General features: G+C 53.6%; 1 protein-coding gene across 3 annotated transcripts in view; it reads left to right on the forward strand.

Moving 5' to 3' along the window:
- The window catches only part of ST3GAL1 (ST3 beta-galactoside alpha-2,3-sialyltransferase 1), an 88,428-nt gene extending 78,173 nt beyond the window's left edge, over positions 1-10,255 (forward strand). For all 3 annotated transcript variants that reach the window (XM_070382752.1, XM_070382751.1, XM_005900743.3), the window contains 5 exons: positions 748-944; positions 1,942-2,121; positions 3,355-3,400; positions 5,338-5,457; positions 8,139-10,255. In XM_070382752.1, the coding sequence (XP_070238853.1) occupies positions 748-944; positions 1,942-2,121; positions 3,355-3,400; positions 5,338-5,457; positions 8,139-8,312 (717 nt within the window). In that variant the 3' untranslated portion in view covers positions 8,313-10,255. The remainder of the gene's footprint in view (positions 1-747; positions 945-1,941; positions 2,122-3,354; positions 3,401-5,337; positions 5,458-8,138) is intronic.
- The last annotated feature ends 14,424 nt before the right edge of the window (positions 10,256-24,679 follow it).

Here is a 24,679-nt window from a genome sequence, read left to right on the forward strand (position 1 = left end):
GTTCACCACTGAGCTATCTGGGAAGTCAGGGAAACTCCTTAACCCTGGGCCAACCAGGTGGCTGGTCGCCCTCAGGATAAACCCAGTGTTTGCCCGCGCCTGGGGGTCAGGGAGTTCCCAGGGTAGTTGACCTTGGGTGTGGACGTGAAAATAATTTGTTAAGCAGACAATGGACTCCTTGATGCATCCGGCGAAGTGCTGATTCTTAGGTCTGGACAGACGCCAGTGGTCCTGGGCTGAGGCTGCCGAGCGGTAGGATGGGGAGCTGAGCCAAGGCAGGGGAGGCGGGCGTGGAGGGTCGCCTGGCCTTTCTTCCATGTGCCTCACTCATACCACCCGGTCTCAAGAGGCCAGAGCTGCACCATGTTCATGAAAGTGAAAGTGTCAGTCACTCAGTTGTATCCGACTCTTTGTGACTCTGTGGACTGTAGCCTCAGTCCTTGGGATTCTCCCGGCAAGACTGCTGGTGCGGGTTGCCATGCCCTTCTCCAGGGGATCTTTCCAACCCAGGGATCAAACCTGGGTCTGCTGCATCGCAGGCACATTCTTTACCCACCAAGCATAGCAGGTTCTCAGGAAGCATTTGTAGACTGAATGAATGATCCCTGGCCTTCCTGTCTCCCCGAGTGGCTCCTGTGGGGGAGGTGGAGCTCTGTCTCCAGGTCCCTTGGGAGGAGCCAGGTCACCAGACCCGAGGAGCTCGGGGTCCAGCCCGGCTGACTTGCGTCCCGTGTCCTCTGCCCACAGAGGCTCCAGCGGGAGAAGCAGCCTAATAACCTGAACGACACCATCAAGGAGCTGTTCCAGGTGGTGCCTGGGGACGTGGACCCCCTGCTGGAGAAGGGCTCGGTGGGCTGCCGGCGCTGCGCCGTCGTGGGCAACTCGGGCAACCTGAGGGAGTCCTGGTACGGGCCTCAGATAGACAGTCACGACTTTGTGCTCAGGTGGGTAAGGCCCTCGCCCCCTGCCCATCCTGCCGCCCCCACCTGGGCCCCTGAGCGCAGAGGGTGTCATGGCTTGGGGTCAGGAGGTCAGGACTCCAGTCTGGGAGCCCAGACTTCCCCAGGGCCTCAGTTTCTCCATGTGCATTGCAGGATGGGGATGAATCAGTAAGGCCTCTCTGAACCCAGAGAGGAAACTGGGCAGAGAAGCACCCAGTGGGTGGGAACTCGCCTGGAGCGGCCTGGCTAGAGGACAAGACTAACAAGATTCTTGTTTCATCTTTGCAGTCCGTCCCTGCTTGGCCATCTAGGGCATAATATAACTTATACTTCTAATGCAATAATAGGTTTCCCTGTCTTCAAGTAAAATGAATGTTCCAGGAAGATGCCAACCTCTCTCCTGGGTTTCTCGTCACCCCCACACCAGGGACCAGACCCTGGGCACCAGTGCCCAGCATGAGAAACTCAGGCAGCCATCCCCAGACCCCTTCTAGAACTGTCCCCCATGTATGTGGACTCCGACTTTATGTCTTTAGACCACTCACCTGGCCTCGGGGAGCCTCAGTGTACTGGTGTCCAGTGGGAATGTCTCTGGTGAGGGGGAAAGAGTCAGATTTAGGGCCGACAGGCCCTGAGTTCAAGGCCGCCACAGGGTAGCTCTTGTGTTCTGGGATAAATTCTTTATGCTCAGATTAGTTTGGCCGTAAAAATAGGACCATAAAATACATATACGAGTTATCGTTAAAGGTCAACGGGCTACATCACTGCACCGGGACAGAGTCAGCTGTTGGTGGTGGGGATGGTTAGGCTCACCTGAGATCATAAATGAGAAAAAAGTTGCTAAAGCATCTGACCTGTGCCCTCCCTGTGCCCATTTTACAAATGAGGAAGTTGGGGCCCAGCGAAGGGGACACAGCACAGCCTCTCTGAGCTAAAGCTGACCCTCCAAGTCAGCTTTGATGCTGACATGATGCCTGTCGTCTCTCCCTCCCCCTGCCAGGATGAACAAGGCCCCCACTGCAGGGTTTGAGGCCGACGTCGGGAGGAAGACTACCCACCACCTCGTGTACCCTGAGAGCTTCAGGGAGCTGGCAGAGAACGTCAGCATGGTCCTGGTCCCCTTCAAGACTGTCGACCTGGAGTGGGTGATCAGCGCCACCACCAAGGGCACCATCTCCCAGTAAGTCCCCTTGGGGAGTCTGCATGGCGGGGGGTCACTGCCGGGGGGGTCACTTCTCCTCCTTGCTGAGTGAGGGCCTCTGAGCCCCCTGCCGTGCTGTCCCACCCGCTACAGCCACACTCATGCTGTCCTGCTGGCGCACCTCGCCTCCCCAGGCCTCCTCCTAGACAGCAGAGCCCCGCCCCCAGGCTGCCTCCGGCTCTTCCTGGTACCCATCCTCCCATCACCCGATGACCCCGAGCTCTGGCCTTCCTCCTGCTCATGACTCCCCACGCCACAACACAATAGACCTCCCAGGTTTGCTTCCCCAAAGTGAAAAGTGAAAGTGTTAGTTGCTCAGTGTGTCTGACTCTTGGTGACCCCATGGACTGTAGCCTGCCAAGCTCCTCTGTCCAGGGGATTCTCCAGGCAAGAAGACTGGAGTGGGTTGCCCTTGCTTCCCCAAATGCCCTGCGAGTCCCCCAGGAGGTGGACCCTGCTGAACTTTCTCATCTCTGTGCTGCTCCCCAATTATGACAGTACCCCCGACACCTGCCTCTCACACTCAAAGCAGCCCCAGCCGGGCTGAGGGACGGCTAGGGAGACTGGGTGAGGAGCATGTAGGCTCTGGTGTGAGTCCCCAGTCCTGCCTGGAGCATTGGCGAGTTAGTTCACATCTGATTTGTTCCGGCCGCTTGGCACACATCTCGCTGAGCTCACACTAGTCCTTCATGACCTCTGTCCTCCAGGGAGACCTGGAGGCTTGGCCTCTACACAGAGCCAGGCTCGCACCCGGTCCCATTCCTTCCTGAAAGAAAAGGGGCTTAGTGCCCAGATGGCTGAGCGCCTGCTTGTCTGGGGCCTGGTTAGGAAATCCGAGGGATTCGGGCTGCAGGGCAGTGAGGGAAGCAGGCTTGGGCAGAGGAGGGGTTGTATCAGCTGGGGCTCAGCTTGGCCTCCGCAGAAGGTCCTCAAATTAGCCACGATCGCCCTCTGGTGTCCATAATGGGCTACTGCAGGAGGTGGAGCCCCTTGCTGAAAGAGTGCTTCTCCCCGTGGCCCGCCTTCCTCTCCCCGTGGCCCGCCTTCCTCTCCCCGTGGTCCGCCTGCCTCTCCCGATGGCCTGCCTGTGTCTCCCCGTGGCCCACCTGCCTCTCCCCGTGGTCCAGCTGCGTCTCCAGCCCTCCCCGCCCCAGCCGATGCCCAGGCAGCCGGCCCTCTCCTGTGCTAACCAGCTGTCTTTTCCTCCTGCAGTACCTACGTTCCTGTCCCCGCCAAGATCAAAGTGAAAAAGAATAAGGTGAGTCAAGGCGCAGGTGCCTTGCCCTCTGAGCTCAGCCTCGCTTTCAAGGCTCCGCCTGATGACAGAGAGAGCCATCTCCCCGCCCTGCCCGCATCTGGCTGCAGAGAGCCCCTGGGCCCCCAGGGTTGGCGGCAGCGGGTGGGCCCCCACTTAGAGAGTGGAGAGACGAACCCTGGAAAGTTTCCCTAAACCTGGACCCTGGACCAGCCCTTGTCACCAGTGCAGATCCTCGGGCCGCCCCAGATCTGCTGAATCAGAAGCTCTGGGTTTTTACAAGCCCCCCAAGGATGTGGACGCTATTTGAGAGCCACTGCCCCTATGGTGTGAGCATCTCAAAGCCAGTCCTCACCTCCTGTCTCTCTATATCGCCATGTTCCCCAGTAGGACCTGGTGTGGGGTTGGGTAAGACGTGGGCAAAGGGCACAGGGATGGTGGAAGTGAAGTGTTGCGTGGAGATGAAGAGATCAGGTTCAGAGAGGCCAGGTAACTTGCCCAGAGACACACAGCTTGTTCACCGATGCTGTGTGCTGATGTCCTCCCAGGGGTGGCTGTGTGACGTTGAGCATGTTACTTAGTGTCTCTGAGCCTCGATTTCCCCACCTATGACACGAGGAGAGGGACAGCTGGCATGGGAGGTCATTTTAGGGGCTTAAGGTCATTCAGGCCCATGTCAGGCCAGACGGGTGGCTCGGTGTCTTCCTGCAGGGTGCCAGGCGTGTCCTGTCCCCAGCTCATGCTGCTCCCTTGGGGCCTTCTCCTGCAGCCTCATGTCCTGCTCCTGGCCTCCTTGACTGTAGTTCAGATGCCGCCTTCTCACCCCTTCCTTCCTCATCTTTCTCTGCTTTGTTTCTCTCTGTGGTCATCCTCTATTCCAGCATGCTCTGTGTATCCGTGATTTAGATTCAGTTCAGTTCAGCTCAGTCACTCAGTTGTGTCTGACTCTTTGCAACCCCCATGGACTGTAGCACACCAGGCTTCCCTGTCCATCACCAACTCCCCGAGCTTGCTCAAACTCATGTCTATTGAGTTGGTGATGCCATCCAACCCTCTCATCCTCTGTCGTCACCTTCTCCTCCTGCCTTCAATCTTTCCCAGCATCAGGGTCTTTTCCAGTGAGTCAGTTATTTGCTTCAAGTGGCCAAAGTATTGGAGCTTCAGCTTCAGCATCAGTCATTCCAATGAATATTCAGGACTAATTTCCTCTAGGATGGACTGGTTTGATCTCTTTGCAGTCCAAGGGACTCTCAAGAGTCTTCTCCAACACAGTTCGAGTTCAAAAGCATCAATTCTTCGGCGCTCAGCTTTCTTTATGGTCCAACTCTTACACCCGTACATGACTACTGGAAAAAACATAGCTTTGACTATACAGACCTTTGTTGGCAAAGTAAGTCTCTGCTTTATAAAATGTGGTCTAGGTTTGTCATAGCTTTTCTTCCAAGGAGTAAGTGTCTTTTACTTTCATGCCTGAAGTCACCGTCTGCAGTGACTTTGGAACCCCCCAAAATAAAGTCTGTCATTGTTTCCATTGTTTCCCCATCTTTTGGCCATGAAGTGATGGGACCGGATGCCATGATCTTGGTTTTTTGAATGTTGAGTTTTAAGCCAGCTTTTTCACTCTCCTCTTTCACCCTCATCAAGAGGCTCTTTAGTTCTTCTTTGCTTTCTGCCATAAGGGGGGTGTCTTCTGTGTATCTGAGGTTATCGATATTTTTCCCTGCAATCTTGATTCCAGCTTGTGCTTCATCCAGCCCAGCCTTTCATGATTTAGGTTAGGGTCCGTATTGTCCACTAGATCGTACCCCTCCCAACCCCCCGTGTAGGGATATGAGCTCCGGGCACCACCGTGTCCCACGTGGACACAAGGGCATGCGGCACCTGATGCCTGCCTGGCTCTCCCCAGCCCCTCACCCTGGGCCGCATCCTTCCCTCCGCAGATCCTGATTTACCACCCGGCCTTCATCAAGTACGTCTTCGACAGCTGGCTGCAGGGCCACGGGCGGTACCCGTCCACCGGCATCCTGTCCGTTATCTTCTCACTGCACGTCTGTGATGAGGTAGGACACACCCCATCCCCACTGCCTCGTGTTCCCCAGGGGCCCGCGAGAGCGCCTGCGGTCAGGACCTCCATCCCCACCCCCAGGCCTCTTCTGGGAGCTCAGGTCCTGTCTCCACTGTGGGGCTTGCAGTGCCTCCTCCATAGGACCTTCCAGGAAGGAGTCTTGTTCTCCTGGTGTGGGAGCTGCCCTGGGCAGGGCCAGGCCCAGCAGGTAGCTCAGACCTGGGGGCCAAATAAGGGAGCAGATTGTAACGGGAAGCTGTCTGGGGCTTCAGTTTCCATCTCGTTTGCTTGTTAGAATCATCTGTGCAGCTAAATTCTAGCCCCCAGGCCACAGCCCAGCCCACTTCCACCAGAACTGCTGGCAGTGGGGACCAGGGACCCAAGGGTTCCCCCAGGCACCCAGGGCTTCCTCTGCTCACCAAGATTGAGAACCAGTGATTTTGTAAAGCATGCCTTTCCCCATCCGGAGAAGGCAACGGCACCCCACTCTAGTGTTCTTGCCTGGAGAATCCCAGGGATGGGGGAGCCTGGTGGGCTGCCGTCTATGGGGTCACACAGAGTCAGACACGACTGACGCGACTTAGCAACAGCAGCCTTTCCCCATCATGGACTCTCCTCACCTTCTGCCAGGCTGTGCCCATGTTTCCATGGGCGATCTGGGTGCTCACTGCCTGTGGGCAGTGAAACAGGAGGGGGACCACAGTCCCTCCCGCTAACTTCCTCCCTGGCCCTGGTTCAGGCAGGACCCTCCGTGTCCCTTCTTGTCACCTACGGTCCGTCCTTGCCCGCTGCAAGGCTCCTAGCGGAAATCGCAGGTAGGGATTGAGGGAGCAGCAAAGCCTGCCGCCATCTCTAACTCGTGCGCTCTGCCGCCATCTGCCCCCATCCTTCAGCCAGAAACCCGGGTGTCCCCACCGGAAACCATATCTGCCTCTTGACTCCCCCTGCTGCCCCCACCTCCTGTCTGCTGCTCACAGAGACCGTGGGCTTCTGCCTCAGGAGTGCCCTTCCCTCCTGCCCTGGGGTGGCCGTGTCCGTGCTGGCATTTCCTAAAAAGTCTGCAGTCAGCACAGAGCTGTCTCCTGGTCTGACGGGCGCCCGCCCTGGAATCTGTCTGCCACGTTGCACCCCACATGGCTGCTCGTCTCCCTGAAAGCCTCTTCCCCAGTCCCTTGGGCTTCCCGGGTGACGTTAGTGCTAAAGAACCCCCCTGCCGATGAAGGAGAGCTAAGAGACATGGGTTCGATCCCTGGGTTGGGAAGATTCCCCAGAGGAGGGTGTGGCAACCCACTCCAGGATTCTTGCCTGGACACTCCTATGGACAAAGAAGCCTGGTGGGCTAGGATCCATAGGATCACAGAGTCGGACATGACGGAAGCGACTTAGCATGCCAGACCCTTCCTGGGCATCTTCTACTCATTTTCCAAGACCCAGTTCGAAGGTCACCTTGTCGGCCAAGCTCTCTGCCCCCTCCGGTCACCTCACCCTCCTCGGTGCGGGGAGGCAGAGGCGGGGAACTGTGGGGAAGCCCTGGCATCAGCCCCTCTTGAGGGCTCAGTTGGTGGCTGTCATAAGTTAGCAGCTCAAGGGGACTGTTACTCACACCTTTTTGTCATCATCTCCTCTTGAATATGGGCAGGACTGTGATTTGTTTCTAAAAGATAGGATATGAAAAAGTACTTAATATTTGACCCTCTACAGGATAAGTGTGCTGATCTCCGAACAGAACAAAAGCAAACAAATAACCATCTATTAAACTTTCTACCTTATTTGATCATGAAATATATTATTTTGTGTTAACACTTGTTTCTCCAAGAAGCACATTAATTAAAAATACTTTTATGGGGAGTTTTGAGGAAAGAAAAGTTAGGATTTAAGTTGCATAATGTGCAAGTAAAATTTTCTCATATATTTTGTCTTTTACCCTAGTTTAAATTTATTAAATGGTGATATCATAGAAGCTAGAGAAAGAGAAAATATCCTGGAATCATATAACCAAAAATATGTATTTTTGTCTAAGTAGACAATTTTTTTCCCCTAACACAGTACTCATCCTGGCAAGGGCATGTTGATAAAGATATGATTATATATTGATTAAAAAAAGAAGAAGCTCCGAGGGCTGAGACCTAACTCCCTCATCCCTAATTTCTCTAGCATCCCCCTGAACTCTGACGGGTTTAATGCACACTTGACACAGAATAAAGGCTCAGGAAATGCGTGTCGCATGTAAGAAGCCTGCCCCCCGCCCCCAGACAGTGAGGACCCCTGGACCAGATGAATATTGGCCTAGGGGAAGAAAAGGATCAGTACCTTTTCTTGGTGGATCACACCCCCCTCTCCATGGGCATCACTCTTGGCCCCACTTCCCAGATGAGGAAAGTGAGGCTCCAAGAAGTGGTTTGGCATTCACAGGTTACACCAGCAGGAGGCAGAACTGGGGCCTGGGGCGGACTGCTGGACTTTGAAGTTCTGCTCTTCAGTCCTTGGAGAAGAGGTTGTACCTCTGCGGAGGTGGACCCTGCAGGCACAGACAAGCAGTAGGCTTCCGTGATGCCTTCTGGCCTTGGACTTGACTTTTACTCAGCTTGCCTTTGCTACCCCAGGCTCCCGGGAGTTGCGCTCCTGGAGGCCGTTTCCCCCACTGGCCAGTCCTCACCTTTGCTTTGCCTTTGGCAGGTGGACTTGTATGGCTTCGGGGCGGACAGCAAAGGGAACTGGCACCACTACTGGGAAAACAACCCATCGGCGGGGGCTTTTCGGAAGACTGGGGTACACGATGGGGACTTCGAGTCCAACGTGACGGCCACCTTGGCGTCCATCAACAAAATCCGGATCTTCAAGGGAAGATGACGCTGCGAAGGCCTCAGGACAGGTGCCCCACATGCGACTCCGCATCCAGCCCCAGCTTCTCACCGGAGCTGTTCTTCTCCAGGAACTTCCAGGACCAGCCTCAGGGGTGTGCCCAGGTGCCCCTCGCAGCCTCTTGCACCCCAACATTTGGCAGCATCTACTCAGCAAGGTCACCGACCCCTGCCAGGGCCGCAGAACAAGTCTCAGAACCAGTCTCGGGAGGGGAGAACCCCCGCCTCGCTGCTGTTCTGGGCTGGGGGAGGCGGGGAGACTCTGGAGAGGCCCCATCCTAGGAGTCCCATGTTCTAGACGAGAGGATGGTCTCCCGGGGGGAAGCACAGAGACTACGCTGCCAAGGGGTCCGGGGCCAACACTCTGATTCTTGCTCGGAAGTTTCTGGGTGAAGATGACCTCCAGGAGAGCCACCCCACCTCCCCTTTCTGCCCAAAGATCATTAAACTGTGGCCATGAGGGGTCCCCACCCTGAAGGTCTTCAGGACCCTAAATGCCCAGGAGATGTCTTCTTCCCAAGCTGACGTTTCCTCGAGTAATTGATCTCTGTGGTTACCATGACAGCTGAGCATGGGTCTAAGTGCTTCCACGTGCCTTGGTACTGGGGGGAGAAACGCATGCATTGACTGAAATGTGGCAAGAGCCCCAGCTTGGGGAAGGGGACCCCAGCAGTGCACTCCCCTTGGTCTGTAGCTGGGGAGAGTGTTCTAGTTTCCGGAGCCAGAGTCTGAGCTGCAAGAAAGCTCAGTTGGAACTAGGCTCCATCCAGAGGCCCGTCAGCCGTGGACCATACATTCTCATTTTCACAGACTATTGGATTTGGTGCCCGTAACCTTCCAGAGCTTTGTGGTGGAGAGGGGGCATCAGCCAGCGGTTGCCACCAGGGTCAGATCCCCCCTGGCCACCTGTGTGAGGACATCCTAGAAACGTGACCGTCAGAGGGGAGAAGTCATACCTCATCCTTCACGTCCCAGCTGCTCTTTCTTCCTCGTCAGCCTTCCTGATTATTTATTGTTTTGTCTTTTAAATTCAACTGACATCGTCTGCACTTTGTGGCTCAGTTACGCTCGCTTCGGCAGGCAGCTGCCGTGTGGGCGCTCAGAGCCAGTTTTGTAGAAATCTTCAGACGTGGGGTACTGGGGTGTTTAGGGCTTGAGGGCTTGCTGGTGGGCAGACCCTGGAATGTCGGGTTGATAGGTTTGCCGGATACTATGTATCTCCTTCTCTTCCAGCCCCACTTTCTTCTTCCTCACTGTGGGCTTAGATTCAGTCTCAGCTAAGAATCTCCAAATCAAGCGGCACTGTCTTGGGGCTGGGTGGGAATAGACTCATAGTTCCAGGTGGCACTTGTGGTAAAGAACCCTCCTGCAAATGAAGGAGACGTAAGAGATGCGGATTTGATCCCTGGGTTGGAAAGATTCCCCTGGAGGAGGAAATGGCAACCCACTCCAGTCTTCTTGCCTAGAGAATCCCCATGGACAGAGGAGCCTGGTGGGCTACAGTCCATAGGGTCACAAAGAGTCGGACATGACTGAGCGACTTAGCATGCACGCACTGACATTTAATCAAAAAAAGAGAAATTTCTTGCTGTCGCGGGCATTCCCTGAAGGGCCACAGGTGCCTTGAGAAGGTGTGACCGTGGCCTGGAGGAGGATGAAGGATGCTACTCTCAGAGGCCAGGGGGTCCCGCCCCACCGCGCCCTGCAGCCCTCTGGCAAGCCCTGCCCCCCGCCTCCGTGTCTCCCTCTGCCAACGGGGAGTGTCCACAGTGGGTATCGGTCATTTACAAGTGTCCCTAGAAGTCACACACCCTGCTGGTTCTTCCCCTGAGTGTTTGCCTGGGGAGAGGGTCCAGTTTTTCTTTGATTCTCTAAGGTTCAGAATCCAGAAAGTGGTTTTTTTGTTTTTGTTTTTTTTTTTTAAAAGAAAAAGCAAGCAAACGAAAAAAACTGTTCGAGCATTAAAATCCTCCAAAACCAAAGACCCTCTTGACTGACAAATGCTTGTCAATTGCTGTGAGGTCATGATTCCCAGCATAAATCCTCAGAGGCTAGAGGTCACGGCAGTCCTTGGCGTGAGGAACTCTGCCGGGTGTGTGGCTGACTCACTGCCACCTGGTCTCCACCCTGTCTCTCCCCGCCACCAGGCTGTTCATCGTGACAGGCCTTTCAGTCCTTGGGTCCCCATTTGCAGATGAGCAAAGCAAGGCCAGAGAAGGGAAGTGACTGCACAAGTGAACCAGCTGTGAAATAGATTTCGAGCTAAAAGAGGATGTTATTGGGTCCCTATTAGACCACCTGGAGGTGGGCTGCCCCAGCCCCTCCGAGAACTGTAGGCGGTGTAAGCTTCTGACTACAAGCCTCTCACCACCGGCTTCGTTCTCAGGCCACCACGGGGGCCCGAGGCAAGCTGTGACCTCTGCCTTCTCACGCTCTTCTTCCAGTGCAGGGGATAGCATCACATTTCCCCACAGCTGGGGCAGACACGGCCTTGTGTCTGTTCCTGGGCTTACCAATGGCCACCTAAGCGAATCCAGCCAGCCGCTGTGGCCAGGATTAACACACCATTGCCTTAAACCAGCGGGGCCCATACCTGGGGTAAGGGTGGCCGAGACCTGGACAAGACTGTTTCCACGGGGGTTTGGCCACCAGCCAGAGGGTGAGAAGCACCCACAAGAGGAGGCTGTCCCTGGGGCCCAGCATACCAGCCCAGGGCTCTGCCCATTCCGCAGACAGAGCTCCTTGGAGACTAGCCCCAGGCAAGCGTTAGAGGCATTCCTGTTGCAGCAGTCAGTGCTGAGCCTGAAGCTAAAGAGGCCAGGCTAATGAGGGAGAAAGATGTCAGCAACACCCTAGCCTTCTGGCTCCCCCAGGGAACCAGGAAGCTGCTCTCTGGTGCTGGAGCAAAATCTACACCTGTAGCCATATCCCCTGGAGCCCCTGGCCTCACCCATGGGAAGGAGAAGAAAGGAGGGCGGGAGGGTAGTGATCTGGGGCAGAGAAGAAAGTTCTTAAGCGGATGCGTTTGGAAACCCCAGCTTCATCAGGTATTGTCCAGAAAATCACCTAGACTGGATTAGTGGGAGAAGCCAGATCTAAGGAAATAGGACATAAAAGGGAGAAGCCAGGCAACGAGGGGTGGTCAGGTGATTCCTATAGTGGGTGGGAGAGGGGGGGCAGGTTCAGGGAGACCACCCCCAAGGCTCGGCTGTGGCCAGAAGGGCCAGGGAAAGGGGACAAAGCTACCTCGATGCAAACTGGGCCTCTGGGTCCAGGCAGAATGGAGTCTCAGAGAGCGCTGAGCACTGTGATGTTTGCTTCAGCTGTTTCCTTCAAGGCAGCCTGAACCCAAAGAAAAAGTGGAAGACAAAACAGCCCGCCCTCCCTCACGTGCTTGTGGTCGGAAGTGCTCTCTCCAGGGAAGCCAGAGTTGGCTGGACTCCGGCCACGTGCCATCAGGACGGGCAACTGTTCTCACCCCTCCAAAGAGCTGGGGGCTGTCACTGCATCCATCAAGGACATCTGGTTTGTGGCAGGGTTGGCCATAGGCCATCGGCTGGCCATCCTCTTGTGGGGTCTGGGCTAATGTGTTTGGAGCCCCCTGGGGGGCCGTGGCGGGGGTACATGACACCTGTGCATAGAAGAGGGTGAGGAACAGCTACCAGGCGAGGCGGCATCACACAGTCCTCCCCCAAAGCAACACATTTCCTCCAAGCCTGCCTCCAGCCCCCTGTTTCCCTCCCAGTCCATCAAAGATCTGTACTTATGTTGAACTTGACCCTGTTGCTCAGCTTCCAATCTGCCATCGTCGCCCACCCACCCAAGATCCTGGTCCAGACACCAGCTTTAACCTGGGTCTATGTCAGGAGTCCCCACTGGGCCCCAGTAGCATGGACGTGGTGCACCGTCGTGCTAACACTTAACCCAGTTCGTGTCAAAGCCAAAGTTCCCCGAGCACTTTTCCCCTCTTTGCAGTCCTGTTGGTGGGTTGGTTGGTGTTGTTTTAAAGTCTGCTTTCTTTGTCTGCCCCTCCTTGCCTGGCTCTCGTGTTTTGCAGCTGAGTGTTCATCTGGATGCTTTTTTGAATGAAGTTGGCAAGAGTCTGCTTTCCACAGCCTCTGCTCTATTTTTTATTTTTAATTTATTGTTGAATATTTCCAATGATCCAAATCAAAATGAATAAAAGAGAGCTATTTTATCGTTCGGGTGTGTCTTGTTTTTCTGTAAGGGTGGTGTCTTGGTGTGGCTTCTCAAAGTCTCCAATGCAAGAGACGCTTTGAGTCTTAAAAGACACCTCCGGGGTTAGTGCCCACCCCGACCAGGCACCCAGAGGCTCAGGACATGAAGAGCTAGCCTCTGCTCAGATGCAACTGTGCCTTCTCCCTGCTGTGTGACTAATGCCAGTCACCCAAGCCCTCTGAACCTCAGCTGTCTCATCTGTCCAATGGGCACCACTTCAGGAGCTGCCAGATGGGGTGTGAGGTCTAGAATGAATGCATCCTAGGAGGCTGGAGGAGACACGTGCCCGCTCAGTGCACTGAGCGTTTGCTGAATGAAGTAGCCTGATGTGGGCAGAGTTAGTGTCCCTCCTTCCCGAAGAGACGGGCACATCCATGTATGGGTCCATGTGCAATCCAGAGTTGGCACAAATCTCCCAGGTTTTAGAATAATTCCAGCAATCCAATCACGGGACTACAGAATGGAAAGTTGGTGTCAATAATACTACCTCCCGGTTAGTACAGCACTTTACAGTTTGCATACTCCCTCCCTAGGGATGGTCTTGAACTTTCTCAACAGCCCTGCAGGGCTGGTGAATGGCAGCAGGCAATTGCAGGCAGAGGTGAGGTTCAAGCTAAGACTTCCTTCCCTCCTCAGACCTGGGGCTCCCTGTTCTCTTCAGTGACACCTCCCCAGTCTCTTGACAAGTTTGTGGTGACCTGAAGGCTGCTCAGGAAACGGGACAGTGCAGAGATTAGCACAGGCGCTCGGGAGTCAGGCTGCCCGGGGTCCTGTGTATTAGCTGTGTGAGCTTGAGCAAGTCGCTTAACCTCTCTGTGTGCGTATTTCCTTATGAATAAAGTTGGGACGGGTCTTCCCAGGTGGCGCTACTGGTAAAGAATCTGCCTGCCAGTTCCGGAGATGCAGGAAACTCGGGTTTGATCCCTGGATCGGGAAGATCCCCCGGTGGAGGAAATGGTCACCCACTCCAGTATTCCTGCCTGGGAAATTCCATGGACAGAGGAACCCGGTAGGCTACAGGCTCCATGTGACCCAGGGGTCACAAAGAGTCGGACAAGACTTAGAGACCGAACAAAGTTGGAGTGTTGAAGTACCATCCATGTAAACATGTGAATGAAAGTGATAGTCACTCGGGGGTCTCTAGCTCTTTACAACCCTACGGACTATGGCCTGCCAGGGTCCTCTGTCCATGGGATTCTCCAGGCAAGAATACTGGAGTGGGTTGCCATACCCTTCTTCAAGGGATCTTCCAGATCCAGGGATGGAACCCAGGTCTCCCGCATGGAAGACAGATTCTTTACCATCTGAGCCACCCAGGAAGCTGTAAACATGCATTGAGAGTTAAATGAATTATACCATATCTGGGCCCTGCTCTTATCATTTGTTGACTGAAAAAATTACTGACCCTCCATCAGAAACCTATCTTCCCCTAGGTTTGTTCCTGGTTGGTGTCACATTAGACCTCTGCAGAGGGAATGTCTATCCACTCCAGTATTCTTTCCTGGAGAATTCCAAGGACAGAGGACCCTGGTGGGCTACAGTTCATGGGGTTGCAAGGAGGTGGACAAGACTGAGCTACTAATACGCCCACAGCCATTCTATCACAATAGAGTTGTAATGTGGACACGCGGCCACAAGGTGGCGACACACGAAGTCAGGCCCTACCGGATGAGCTCAGCCAGGTGGGAACTCACCGCCCCCTTGTCCCAGGCGGGAGCTGCCAGCAGGCAGCAGAATCAGCCAGGATCCTCCATAGGTGTTCCCGAGGATGCAAAGGCATTTCTTTGGGACCCTTCAGGCACGCGTTGGGTACAAGCCAGAACCAGCTTGCTCTGCACCACTGACCCTTCCCACAAACACCGGTCCCCCAGGATTTGGCTGTGGGGCCACTGACGAAATACACCCAGCAGCATCCCACAGGCTGCTCCAAGCACACGCTTGACTGTTTCACAAAGGGTTAACGGAATAAGAAAAGAACAAAATTTTCCCATTTTCAGCAATATGGATGGACTTGGAGGGCATGATGCTATGCAAAGTAAGTCAGACAGAGAAAGACAAATACTGTATGGCCTCACTTAGAGTGGAACCTAAGAAATACAATAAGCTAGGGAATATAACAAAAGAGAAACAGAACAAACCAGTGGCTACGTGCAGGGGAGTCGGTGGAGGTGTTGCAATATAGAAGTGGGAAAATGCGAGGTGCAGACTACGGGGTGAAGACAGGCTCGGGGGTGTATTGCTCACCATGAGGGATATAGATGCTGCTGCTGCTGCTAAGTCACTTCAGTCCTGTCCGACTCTGTGTGACCCCATAGACGGCAGCCCACCAGGCTCCCCCGTCCCTGGGATTCTCCAGGCAAGAACACTGGAGCAGGTTGCCATTTCCTTCTCCAGTGCATGAAAGTGAAAAGTGAAAGTGAAGTCGCTCAGTCGTGTCCGACTCTTCACGACCCCATGGACTGCAGCCCACCAGGCTCCTCCGTCCATGGGATTTTCCAGGCAAGAGTACTGGAGTGATACTATCTTGTAGTAACTGTAAATGGAAAGTAACCTCTAAAAATTGCATAAAAGTGTATCTGAACATTTAAAAAACAATGAAAAATTTTGAAAGTAGGAAAAAACAAGCCAACCAAAAAAGAAGGTGGCTTCTAATTTCTGTTTACTTTCTATCCTAAGGATCTGCACATATACGCAAGGATTGACGGGAGAGAGTGTATGAGCATCAGTGTTTCCTACATACCCCCCCATATTTTCTTTCTCTTCCTTATTCATTGTCACTGTTCACGGCCCCCTGTACTTAGGGATTCGCTTCAGGCATTGCTCTGTCCTTGTGCATGAGCGAGTGGCTTTCTTGGAACGTGCCTGTCACCTGTCACACCCATCTGCCATGTCACTCACCAAGCGGAGGTGTCCCTGGCCCTCTGGTGCCCCGTCCTCCAATTGCCTTTGGAAGATGTTTTGTTTGCACCAGCACTCACTAAAGTCAAGTCACCAAAGTCTATCCCTTCCTAAGTCAGGACATCGCGTGAGGTACAGGAAGCTGTGCTCTAGGGGCTTGAGAAGAAAGCCCCACACTGGTCCGTGGGTCCCTCTGTGTCCACTGGGGAAGGGCCAGCCTCTCCTTCTGCTTTGTTCTGACTCAGCACCCACCGAACACGGCTGGGGCTCAGGCACTGGCAGCCCTCCCTCTCAGCATCCGTCCACAGGACAAGGATGACAGTGCGCTTTCCCCTCTCAGCCTCTCCCTCTAACACACACCACTGGGTCTCTCCAAACTCTGGAGCCCTGGAGGACACAGTGATGTTCCTTCCGCATGTCAGAGTCACGGCCCTTTGGTCATCTTCAATGAAACATCAGGTCCTCGCTGGAATCGGCAAATTCCAGGTAACCTGTTTCTCAGAGACTCTGGGCACCTTGCCACACTTTTGTTTGTGGGCATAGGGAAGGATTCAGAGACTGGCTATGCTCAATTCCAGTCCCACTGCTATGACCTGAATTGTCTTCCCCCAAAATCCACATGTTGAAGCCTTCACCCCAATGTGATGGTATTCAGAAACAAAGCCTTTGGGAGGTGATTTGGTTCATATGAGGTCATGAGGCTGGGGCCACATAGTGGGATTAGTGCCCTTATAAGAAGAGACATGTCTTCAAAGGTGTCTCAGTGGTAAAGAATCTGCCTGCCAATGCAGCACACGTGGGTTCCATCCCTGGGTCTGAAAGATATGCTGGATAAAGAAACGGCATCCCACTCCAGTAGTCTTGCCTGGAGAATTTCATGGACAGAAAAGCCTGGCGGGCTACAGTCCATGGGGTTGCAGAGTCGGACATGACTTAGCGATTGAATAACAGCAACAACAAAGAAGAGATGTAGAGAGAAGGCAGCCCAGCAAAACCTCATCCCCGCTGCACTCCGGGGAGCTTATCCCTCCCCCGGTCTCTCCCCCATCTCCAGACCTCCGCAGTGCTCACTGCACAGGCTGTCATGGCTGCTGCAGGCGGGATGCTGCAGTCAGGGGTGGAAAAGTCAGTTTGACTGGATGAAACAAATAAGGGAATTGCATGTTTTGCTCCAGTTCAAAGCCACACGCTCCAGTTCAGCTTGACTCGAAGTACAGTGAGCAAAGGATTTTTACTGGCTCCTTAAGCAATCTCTCCATGAACCCAGAGGCCAGGACAGAAAGGTGGGCTTGAAGCACTAGGATCTCAGCCACTTGGAATCAGAGACTTGGGCCTTGTCAGGCTCTGGACCGTGGAGGCCATGGATCTGGGCAGAAGCCTGCAAGCCAAGGGAGCAGGTTGGTAAGAAACACACATCATGGATTTGCTGTCTGCCATGAATGGGGGAGCGTCTGCAGCAGGACGGTGGGTACAAGTGACAGGAAAAGAGGAAGGGGCCATCTGGCACCCACAGCCCAAATGGCACCTGCAGCAAAGGAAAGTTTGGGGAGCGGGGGTGCGTGAAGTCCAGAACCATCAACGAAGCCAACAGAGACGTGGCCCTCAACCTGAAAGCTGCTGCTCGGAGCTGGACGAGAGCGGCCACAGGCTGGGGTGATGGCAGCGTCCTCAGGAGCCCCCAGGCACTTCCCACAAGTCAGGGAACAAGCCAGCTTCTTTGCAGGGCTGGGGGTCCACCTGTGTGCCACAAGCCTGGCAAGTGGAAGACCACAGCAGGGGGTCCTGATAACCATGAATTCAGAGCATCCTTTCTCCAGTCCTGGAGAAGCGGTGCTTACATAAAACCTATTACTGCAGAAACTCGAGAGCCCTGAGGGTGCCTTCCGCCCCGCCACGATGTCCAAGCTCAGCTTCTTGTGGGGACCAAGTAGTTCCGAGAACTCCTTCCCCTCCAAGTTTTAAAACATTTGGACAGGCTTTCCCGAAACTTTGTCCAAAATAGGGAGCTAGAGTTGGTGTAGATCTGTGGACTGCTAGAAGATTCTTTCCCTTTGTAAGTCCCCCAAGAAGGAACCTTGGCTGAATCATAGATACCCACAGGTCCTGGGTGTCAAAGACCTGGATTCAGACAGGGACCTTTTCTGCAAAGTGGGAACCGTGATTCCTGATGATAGGATATGTGTGTTAGTCACGCAGTTATGGCGGACTCTGCGGCCCTATGGACCATGGCCTGCCAGGCTCCTCTGTCCATGGGATTCTCCAGGCAAGAATACTGGGGTGGGTTGCCATGTCCTCCTCCAGGGGCTCTTCCCGACTCAAGAGTCAGACCCACATCTCTGATGTCTCCTGCATTGGTGGGCAGATTCTTTATCTACAGCATCACCTGGGAAGCCCAATGTGATATATATATGTATATATACATATATATATATATATATATATATACACACACATGTCATTTGATGAATATGTACCAAGAGCCACTGGGGGCTGGGGATGGGCAAGACAGTTTCTCTGACATCGGAAGGTCACAGTCTTATGCCAGGACGACAGCAACACCAGGAAACATAGGAGATTCTTAATGATGATCATAATTCCCTTTCAAATGCTGTCAACATGGGTTAAGGGCTTTGCCTACGTTAGTCTCATTTAATCCGGCAGCAATCCTGCCAAGAGGCACTGTTTCTGGAAGAAGAGAAACAAGGAAACTGAGATTCTAGGAGATGAAGTCACCTGCCAGTGAAGGACGGGGGAGAGAGCCAGGACTCCAAAAGCAAGGTGCTGAGATCCCCACAAGAGTCTGCTCTGCTCCAAAATGAAGCAATTTGGAGATGCTTTCCCCCCAACAGACTGGTTTTCCCTGACCTGGGAACTGCCCACATTCCACGGTGACCTTGGTCAAGAGCCGGACCCGAACAATGAGAGCCACTGACCACCAGAGGGCGCAGTGGAATCGCCTTCGGCCAGAATGTCAACACAGAGAGTGTGTGAAAATTGTATGAGAAAACACACACCCAGGTCAGGATTTAAAATAACTTGGCATTGATTAGTTGGGACAAATTCTGGACAAAAGATACAAAGACACTAAAAAAACCCAATTGCCACTTTTGAAGAGCCAGCGGCAAAAGCAAAGTGCTATGCACGCCCCACTCCCCCCCACCGCCCCACACACAGCACCACCCAATAGGTAGGCAAACCACCTCTCCAGCCTGACCCCTGGACACACCCCTACCTCCACCCCATGTCAGGAATCAGCTCGCCCCTCCTCAGGGAGCGAGCCAGCAAGCAAGGGAAACTGTTGTTTGTTCTTGCTTCCCTCCCTGCTGCAGTAAGTGCCCCCAATATAGCTTTGCCTGGAAAAAAAAAAAAATGACTTGGCATCGAGAATTATCAAGTCCACACCCTCCAGATAAGGACATTGAGATCTCTGTCACTTGGCCAAGAGAATTGGGTCAAGAGGAAAAGGCTGGACGCAGTTGGAAAAGGTCAAAACCCCAGCAAGTGTGGACTGGCTAAAAAGCTCTAAATGATGTCACAGTGTCACACAGCTCAGCTCTCCCCATGGCCCTGCTGGATCTCAGCATTTCACTAGCTTAAGACTCCCGCCCTTTCTGTGACTCATTAGCCTTGTAACTTATGGGATAAACCTGATTTCTTAGAACCTCAGCTTCTCAATCTGTAGGACGGGTACTAAAAGGCAAAGTATACAGAAAGCCAAGAGGGCAGCCCCACATTTTCTGAGTCCTGTCTCTGTTCCAGGCATTTGTTATGCTGTTTTTCATTCAGTTCTCACAAGAGCCCCCATGGATGAGATAGTGCTACCACTTTCTGGGAAGATTGAGGCTCAGAGACTATTAGTTACTTGCCTGTGGTCACAAACTCCATGAGGGATTAGAGGGTTCAAGATTAGACCTGACTGCATCAGTCAGGATGTGACAGGCTGGTGCTACAGTAACAAATAAGCCTACAGACCCCGGTGACTTACAGCAGAGCGGCAGAGGTTTATTTCTTGCTGTGTCAGAGGCTGGTGGGTTTGGCCGTCCATTCAGGCTCCCCCAGTGTCTTCGTCTTGTGACTATGCCAACCTCAACTTTAATCCACGGTCTTCAAGGTCACTGGTAAAGGGACGAGGAGGTGGAGATGACTCACTAGTTCTTAACTCCGAGTCCACACCCATCACTTCTACTCACAGTCTAGTGGCCAGCGTGATCTACCCATGCGGTCCAAACAGAACCGCCGGGGAGGCTGGGAATGTGGGAGACCATCTGGGATAGCAGAGGAGCAGTATGTCCACCCATGTCTTCCTTGACGTCACGGACATCAGGGAGCTGACCGGTGAGAGAGCCCCAGAGTCCTGAGCGTGCCTGGGTGGAGCGCTCCCTTCTGCGGGCTCAGCAAAATGCAGACAGGCCACCCCAGAGCCTAGTGAGGGGCCCCACAGACAGGGGGTAGTGGAATCAAGGCTGTTCAGCCTAGTCTTCATCCATGCCTTCTGTTATCGCAAGGGCTGGTGTGCAAACTAGGAGCTTGGTGTGTCCGGGTGGCTGTTACTGCCACCTTTGTCTGGCTCCTTCTCTGCAAGATGGTCCGTCCCAGTGTAGACGCCCCAGTGATGGCATGAGCAGCTGTCTCCTGCGGGAAGGGAGCTCTTCCTGGCAGCTGCCTCAGCAAGTCCAGAGAACTACTCTGGGAGATGCTAAGAGTAATTTGCGCATCAGGGAAAGCACACTGGGAAGAGAGGGTGGATTTTGCCAATGAAGCCAGGCCACTCCCATTCTTGCAGACAGCATGGCAGTAGCGGCTACATACTGGCTCCCTCGTCCCTGTCACCAGATCTGTACACTGGGCAAAATCTATGTGTCTCAAGCTCTGACACCGAAGGATGCCTTAATTCCCCACTCGCCCAAAGTCACAAACAAAAGTTCCCTAAGGCCAGGAACACAGTCTGTTTCTTCTCTTTGGAATTCCAAACTACAAGCACAGTACCAGGTACATAGCAGACTCTTAAAACTTGTGTTGGCTCACTACGTGGGCCTTTGGGAATTCATTCTATTTATACAGAATGAAAAGGGTTTCCCTGGTGGTCCAGTGGTTGAGACTCCACCTGCGAATGCAGGGGACACAGGTTCGATCCCTGGTCGGGGAAGAGTCCGCCTACCGCAGGGCAGCTGAGCCCAAGTGCTGCAACTACTGCGCCCACGCTCCCTAGAGCTCGAGCTCTGCAACAAGAGAAGCCACTGCGGTCGGGAATTGGCCCCCCACAGCGAAGATCGCCCCCTCTAGCTGCAGCTAGAAGAAGCCCACGAGCAGCAACAAAGACCCCGTTCCACCAAAAGTAAGTATGACTTACTTAATTAAAAGAATAGAAGGAAAGCTAACATGTGTTAGGTACTTCCCTGGGTGGCTCAGATGGTGAAGAGTCTGCCTGCAGTGCAGGAGACCTGGGTTCAATCCCTGGCTGGGAAGATCCACTGGAAAAAGAAATGGCAACCCACTCCAGTATTCTTGCCTGGAAAATCCCATCGACGGAGGAGCCTGGCGGGCTGCGGTCCATGGGGTCACAAAGAATCGGACACAACTGAGCGACTTCACTTTAACAAGTAGTAAGTATCTCTCAAACTCCAGTCTGTTCGCAGTTTGCAAGATGTAACTTACTTGCTATGCAGTTCTAGGAGATAGGTACCCTTCCTGGCATGTACGTTTTAAAGATAAAAATCTCTGAGACATAAACCAGCCTGCCCAGGTACACGCAGCTCCTCAGCAGTGGAGCCTGAATGTAAAGCAGGTGGTCAGGCTCTGAGCCTGTGCTTGGAACCCCTAAGCTCCTCTCAGTGTCTCCCGAAATAGCTGTCCAATACCCTCAAGACTCTCTATACTGTGGGGGTATAGAGAGGACAAACTTGTGGAGATGACTTATGCTGGGAATGAAATGAGTCATTACTGAGACTTATGTGTGCTCCATCTCCCACCAAAGCTGTGGGGACAGGAAATAAACAGTTTTGCTCTAAAGCAGACATGTTAGGCTTCCCTGGTGGCTCAGATGGTAAAGCATTTGCCTGCAATGCAGGAGACCCAGGTTCGATCCCTGGGTCAGAATAAGATCCCCTGGAGAAGGAAATGGCAACCCACTCCAGTACTCTCGCCTGGAAAATTTCATGGACGGAGGAGCCTGCTGGGCTACAGTCCATGGGGTCGCAAAGAGTCGGACATGATTGAGCGACTTCACTCATTCACTCAGGCATGTTAGAGGTGACCCTGGTGGGCTGATTCATCACAGAAGGGCCAGCCCCGTGCAGGGAATGCCTGGAGCTGCCAGAAGGTTAATTTTCACCTTGGTCAAGAGTGCTGATCAGACTGAGCTGGAGGGGTGCAGCAGGACTGGGGCAGCTCCAAAAAGAGGTCACACCCAGCTGGGTCCTGAGGGCGTAATAGGAGTTTTCAAAGACCCGCCGCTCTTCGCATGGCTGCTGTGACCCACCTCATTCCTCTCTGATTCCGTCTTGGCCCTTTGCATGTTCCACATCCCCCACTTCGCCTTCGAATATCTGGGGTTTTTGAGAGGCCTTCTTTTGTCTTCTTCCTACAGATCACAGTCACGCCGCTCCTCGCTGATGGTGCCACCACTCTCTCTCTTCTTTCTCCTCCCTCAGACCCACATACCCATCTGTCTCCTGCATATTTTCTCTGCTATGGCCCTTAAAATTCCACAGACCCAAACCAAATCCTTCGTCTTCCTTCCTTGCTTCTGCTCTTGGGGACTCCATTGGCCTCTCTTGTCTGCAAAACAGATGTGCAAGGCAGCTCCCCTGGGGTTCCCCATCTCTCACCCACCACAGCCATCCCGTGTCCCCATACCCTGTCCATTCTGCCTCTGTAACGTGGACACTTTAAATTAATTAAACATTTTTTTAATTTAATTTTTTTTTTTTTGGTGCTGGGTCTTTGTTGCTGTGTGCGGGCTTTCTCTGGTAGCAGTGAGCAGGGGCTACTCGCTGGTTGCGGTGCATGGGCTTCTCATTAGTGGTAAATGCACACCATGGCAAAAGCAGCATGGTATAATTTAAAGTGCTTACTTACGTATAATCTGGATTTCACTGAAGTTAAAAAATTAAATACACAAATCATTTAAAATAGTAATCAATAATTGTTTTCCTATATTTTCTCATTTGATAAGTCCTAGGAAGAGGACAGAATATGAGTTAATAACCCCTTTTTATGGATGTGGAAAACAGGGTGTGGTATAAAAGCTTGCTTGGCATCTAAGAGGGTCTTGGCATCAGGAGGAAGATCAGAGCAGGATTCCCTGATTGTCTGGCTTTCCAGGAGTCTCTAGGGCCTTGGGGGAACTTACCAGGTGGCGCTAATGGTAAAGAAGCCACCTGCCAATGCAGGAGACATGGGTTTGATCCCTGGGTTGGAAAGATCCCCTGGAGGAGGAGATGGCACCATGCTCCAGTATCCTTGCCTGGAGAATTCCACAGGCAGTAGAGCCCGGCGGGATGCAGTCCACGGAGCCGCAAAGAGTCAGACATGGCTGAGCAACTGAGCACACACCCAGTAGGGGCTTGTGTCTGCAGAGCTGGGCCCACGGCCGGAGATTAGGGAGGCAGGATCTCCCTCTGGGTGGAGTCTCTGGGAAGCCCTCCAGCCCCATGTCCTCAGAGCGTAAGGATTCCTCTCAAAGCCCTGAAGGAAGGCGGCCAGGTCACACACTCCCCACAGCCATGTCACACACTCCCCACAGCCAGACCTCTGCAATGGGGGCCAGGAAGGAGCAGGGAGGGCTCGTCAGGACCAGGAACAATGAGAGAGAAAACTGGCCTTGCAGGGTTTCATTTGAATTTCCTAAAGAAATTGGAGCCAGTCAGATTGTTCCAGAAATAGAGCTGTGACTCCAGGCACGTCCTGGAAATGTGACTTCCTGTCCCCACACGTGGCTTCCCCTTACCAGCTGAACTTTCCGAATCAAGGTGGAAAACGCACAGCGCAGCCTCTCCAGGTCATCGCTGCGTCAACAGTGGAATTTTCTCTGTCCTGACGCACGTAGGCTCAGCTGAGAGCGGGAAGCTTAGAAAGAGCACCGTTGCTCAGGTGATGCCTCCGGTCAGATTCATACTCCCCAGGGCTCTGAGTCCCTGGGAAACCAGGTTGCCCAGTGACCTATGCCAGGTCCCAGCCCCGCCCCCGACCTCCAGCTGTGCAGCCTCCTGGCGGGGCTGTCATGCGTCTCCTCTGGACCACTGGAAAGTCATGAGCTGGCCTCTCAGCTTTGTCTGGAGCATCCATCGCCCCCTGCCTCCTGGCGCCCACATCTCGTGTCTCACCAGGCTTCCAGAGCCCCCAGGATGACCCTGTACTTTCAGAGGAACACACTTATTCCACAGCAAATTGCTTCTTTGCCTTCCTGTCCACCTCGCCCCCTGGGCAGCTCTTGGTTGGGGGTGGGCAGAGGGCTCCTCATGTTCTCACCGTGCCTGGCAGGTACTTAGTCAGTGCTGGCTGAATGGAAGAATGCTGGTGGGACAGGTGGGCAGTGAAATGGAAGAGATGAAGCAGAAGGTGGAGGATGAGTGAGAAGTGAGCATGTAGGAGAGCCCTCCCTGAGTCATTCCCAACCCACTGGAGACCCCATAGGATCCCCTGTCTCTCCCTTGACCCTGGTCCTCTTGGCCATAAAGTAAAGGCCTTGGGGGTCCAGATCCCAGAAGTACTCCCCTAATCTGACCCTCGATGAGACTCAGAGCCCAGGGCGTACAGAGGGATGCACGGGGCTGTCCCAAGGCCAAAGACTCGGCTTGGCAGAGTTCTGGACCAAGACATACCACCTGGAAGGATCCACCTGGGATGGAGAGGGGATGGACAGAACAGGGGGACACTTTGTGCTAAGATCAGGGGCCCCCAGGAATATTGTGCAGTATTCCAGATCCTGGAATAGTGTCTAAATTGTCACCAAATCGTGTCTGACTCTCTGTGATCCTGTGGACTACAACACACCAGGCTTCCCATCCTTCACTATCTCCCAGAGTTTGCTCAAACTCATGTCCATTGAGTCAGTGATGCCATCCAACCACCTCATCCTCTGTCGCTCCCTTCTCCTTTTGCCTTCAATCTTTCCCAGCATCAGGGTCTTATCCAGTGAGATTCTTTTTGCTTATACATTCGTGTCCACAATCACACGTCACAATCCTTGCATAGAGCCAGGAGAAGAGGCCACCAGCT

This window comes from Bos mutus, chromosome 14 (assembly GCF_027580195.1).
Source record: "Bos mutus isolate GX-2022 chromosome 14, NWIPB_WYAK_1.1, whole genome shotgun sequence".
In the NCBI taxonomy this organism is placed as follows: domain Eukaryota; kingdom Metazoa; phylum Chordata; class Mammalia; order Artiodactyla; family Bovidae; genus Bos; species Bos mutus.